The sequence below is a fragment of the Alligator sinensis genome, unplaced genomic scaffold (genome assembly GCF_000455745.1).
Source record: "Alligator sinensis unplaced genomic scaffold, ASM45574v1 scaffold705_1, whole genome shotgun sequence".
Lineage (NCBI taxonomy): Eukaryota > Metazoa > Chordata > Crocodylia > Alligatoridae > Alligator > Alligator sinensis.
In genome coordinates this window covers 429,452-432,571 of record NW_005842663.1, presented here as the reverse complement: position 1 = coordinate 432,571, position 3,120 = coordinate 429,452, and the positions used below count along the sequence as shown (strand labels likewise).

General features: G+C 48.8%; 1 protein-coding gene across 1 annotated transcript in view; it reads right to left on the bottom strand.

Annotated features, from left to right (window-relative positions):
• Nucleotides 1–3,120, bottom strand: part of CEP250 (centrosomal protein 250) — a 139,918-nt gene that overhangs the window by 75,954 nt on the left and 60,844 nt on the right. The window contains exons 9-11 of the mRNA XM_025215718.1: nt 1,210–1,368; nt 633–811; nt 1–144 (exon numbers count right to left, since the gene is read on the bottom strand). The exon at nt 1–144 is cut by the window's left edge and continues 33 nt beyond it. Of these exons, the coding sequence (XP_025071503.1) occupies nt 1–144; nt 633–811; nt 1,210–1,368 (482 nt within the window). The remainder of the gene's footprint in view (nt 145–632; nt 812–1,209; nt 1,369–3,120) is intronic.

The window sequence follows — 3,120 nt, the reverse complement described above, 5'->3', positions numbered from 1 at the left end:
TGCTGATGCTCCTTCTCCCCTTGGGTTGCATCCTCCTTTAGTTGCAGCTTAGTGTTGCTTTGACGCAGGTGCCAGGCCTCCTGCTCAGCCACTTTCAGCTGCTGCTTCAACTCTTTCTTGGACTTCTCTAGATTGACACAGTTGCTGCAAAGAATAAGCATCCAGTCAACAGGATGAGGAGAACCAAGTGGCCCATTTGCACCAATCAGGTTGCAAAGGAGCAGGTGGGGGTTGATGTATGTGTGACTTGTGAAAGGCCACCTGAGGTGGTAAGCAAGAGGTAAGGAGGCTGTTCCTGAGTGGAAAGTAATGGCCAGAAGAGGACTACCCTCAAATCTGGAATGCACAAGGCACCTGAAAGGCTTATTATAGCAGCAGCAGAGTTCAGGTGCAGTTTAATTAAGATACATCATGTACTCCAGCAGTATGCTAAATTCCAGAGGCAGTCCTAGCATTGTGGTGGTGAATGGAGGTCTGAACCTCCATTGTGAAGACAATAAGCGATTAATCTGCTGAGCAAAACTAAGCATAGTGTAGGAGAGGTAAGTTCTTTCCACCAAATAAACTGCTACTGTACCCCAAAGCAGGTAGTAGATGCCCTAAAGGACAAGCAAAGCAGACAGGTAGCTGACCTGCTGAGGGTTTCTACTTGCAACTGGAGGTGCTGCCTCTGACTGGTGAGTGTCTTGCACTCCTCCTCTAGTTGCTTAAGCCTCTGTTGCAACGTCTTGCATTCCTCATCCTGCTGCTTCTTCTGATGTTGCAGAGAAATGACAGAATCCTGGCTAGCAGAAAATTGCTGCCATAAGGCCTGGAAGAAGAAGCAGAAAAGAGAGTAAGTGATAGGAAGTAGTTGAAAAGATGGTCCCAATATGCAACAGGGAGAAGAGCACTGGAAGGCAACAGAACTTTCAGATGCAGCATAACAATTCAAAGCGAGTCAGCTGGTAGAGGTAGGAAAACAGACTGCCTGAAGGCAGAGGTTTTGTTGCATAGTGGAAGGTGAAAACATAAAATCACAGAGAGAAAGTTGGAGGCAATGGAAAAGCAGATGCAATGGGGAAAATGAGATGGCCAGAGAACATACAAAAAATGAAGGTATGTTGGATGAGGTACAAACAAGTGAGAAATTGGACTGGTTTGGCAGAAGTCAGTGGAGGAAGAAATTGCTATCAATGCCATGGGAGTCATGTTCCAGAACCTTCTCACCTGTACTGTCTTGTGTTTCCTTGCCAGTGCTTCACGCACCAAAGCAAAGGCACTCTTTGTGTCACTGTAGATCAGTTCAAAGAAGTTGCTGGACTCAGGATGCTGGGAGCAGTCAGCCCAGGAGATTCTGATTGTACTGTCAGTGTCATCTAGCACAACCTGAAACCCCAGACCAAGTTGTTACTCTTTACTCCTGGTTTTCAATCTTTTCACCTGTTCCTTTTTCCTCTGCACTTTGCCCTTCACTCATTAAGGTACTGGCTGACTCATCAGTATGGGATGGGGTGTTCAACCCCTGGCCTACAGGCCAGATCTTCACCTAGTGCTATGTCATCTGACCTGCAAGGCTCTCCATGGGTTCATGGGGAGCCCTGTGGGCTGTGGCACCATGTGCTAAAGTGGGAGCACACGGAAATGCCAGGCCTTATCCCAGCATGCTGAGGCTGGACAGAGGCAGCATGGAACCCCAATGCCTGATCCTGGCATGTGGGGCTGGGCAGAGGTGGCACAGGGCCCCTGGAACCTGATCCCAATGAGTGGGACTGGGCAAAAGTGCCATGGGAACCCCAGGGCCAAATCCTGGCAGGCAGAGGCAGTGCAGGGCTCCCAGGCCCCCATCCTGGCACAAGGGGTCTGATCCAGCTTGCAGACCTGCTCCACACTTTTCATCTGGCCTGCAAGGCCAAAAGGTTAAGCACCACTGATCTAGGACAATAGAAAGGTTTATTCTGGTAACTACATGCTATTGCATTTCAGAAACAGAAGAATTTCTGAATAAAGCAGTGCAAAAAACATGTGGGACAGATGTTCCATCTGTGTTCTCTGTATTCAAGCCATGGGGTCCATACTTGTGGCCTCTAGGCACCATCTCTAACTTCCATAAGGCTGCTTTATGTTATCAGTTATCATAATTGAGAATTAGGTTCCTTATGAGGAACAGCAATAAAATGAAGATGTCAAAATTTCCCTGGAAAAAGTAACTGAATGTGTGGGAACATGATAAGAAAGCAACAACTACCATAACTCTTTTGGTCAAGGAGTCAAACATACAGCCCGCAGACTGGATCCATCCTGCAGAGGTAGGTCATCCTGCTCATGGAGCTTCTCATGGCCTGTATGACAACGCTCAAGACTCGTAACACTTGTTGCCTCAGCTGCCAGAACACCTGCCCTTACCCACCACTGAATTTGGGGGTTTTAGCTGCTGTTGGAGACTAAAATTGGTGGCAAGGGAAAAGAGGAAGCAAGTAGCAGCCCTATTAACCCCCTGGGTTCCAGAGTCATGCTGAAACATGTGTCTGACACTCCTGTTCTAGCCTGAAAGGAGAAAGAATTAGTTGAACTAGTTTCATTGTGGGTTGGGCAAAGATCTGAAGTTAAAATTCCTGTGGTGAAGAAAGAGGCAAGAGGGAGGCAACCCAAGACAAACTGTCAGCTAAGGTTTGAAAGAAAAATATGGGCATTCATAGTAGAAAGAGATGATGTTACTGTAATAGGGAACCATAGCTCTGTTACAGAGAAGAGGATGCCAGGTGAGGACTTTACCGCTAGGACTTTTGTAGCCAGGGGGACAGAACTGGCAGCCTGAAGTGGGGGATTGGGAGCACCTGGGCTAGTTAGACAGGAGGCCTGATCAGCAGGGATCCTGGTTTTCTGCGATAAAAAAACGGCAAATTCTCTGATAAAAACCCCAAAATCCGTGATTAGAATTAAAGGCTCCCCACAGCCCCTCCTGGTAGCCCTCACTTCCCCCCACAGCCTCCCCAGCCCTGCTGGTGCTCTTTGCCCCCACAAACAGCCCCCCAACCCTGCTTATGCCCCTTGCCCCCCACCCACAGCCCCTGCCCCCTTGCCCTGCTGGAAGGGGCCCGCAGCTGTCGGGGCTATGGGGCTAGGGACCCCGGTACACAG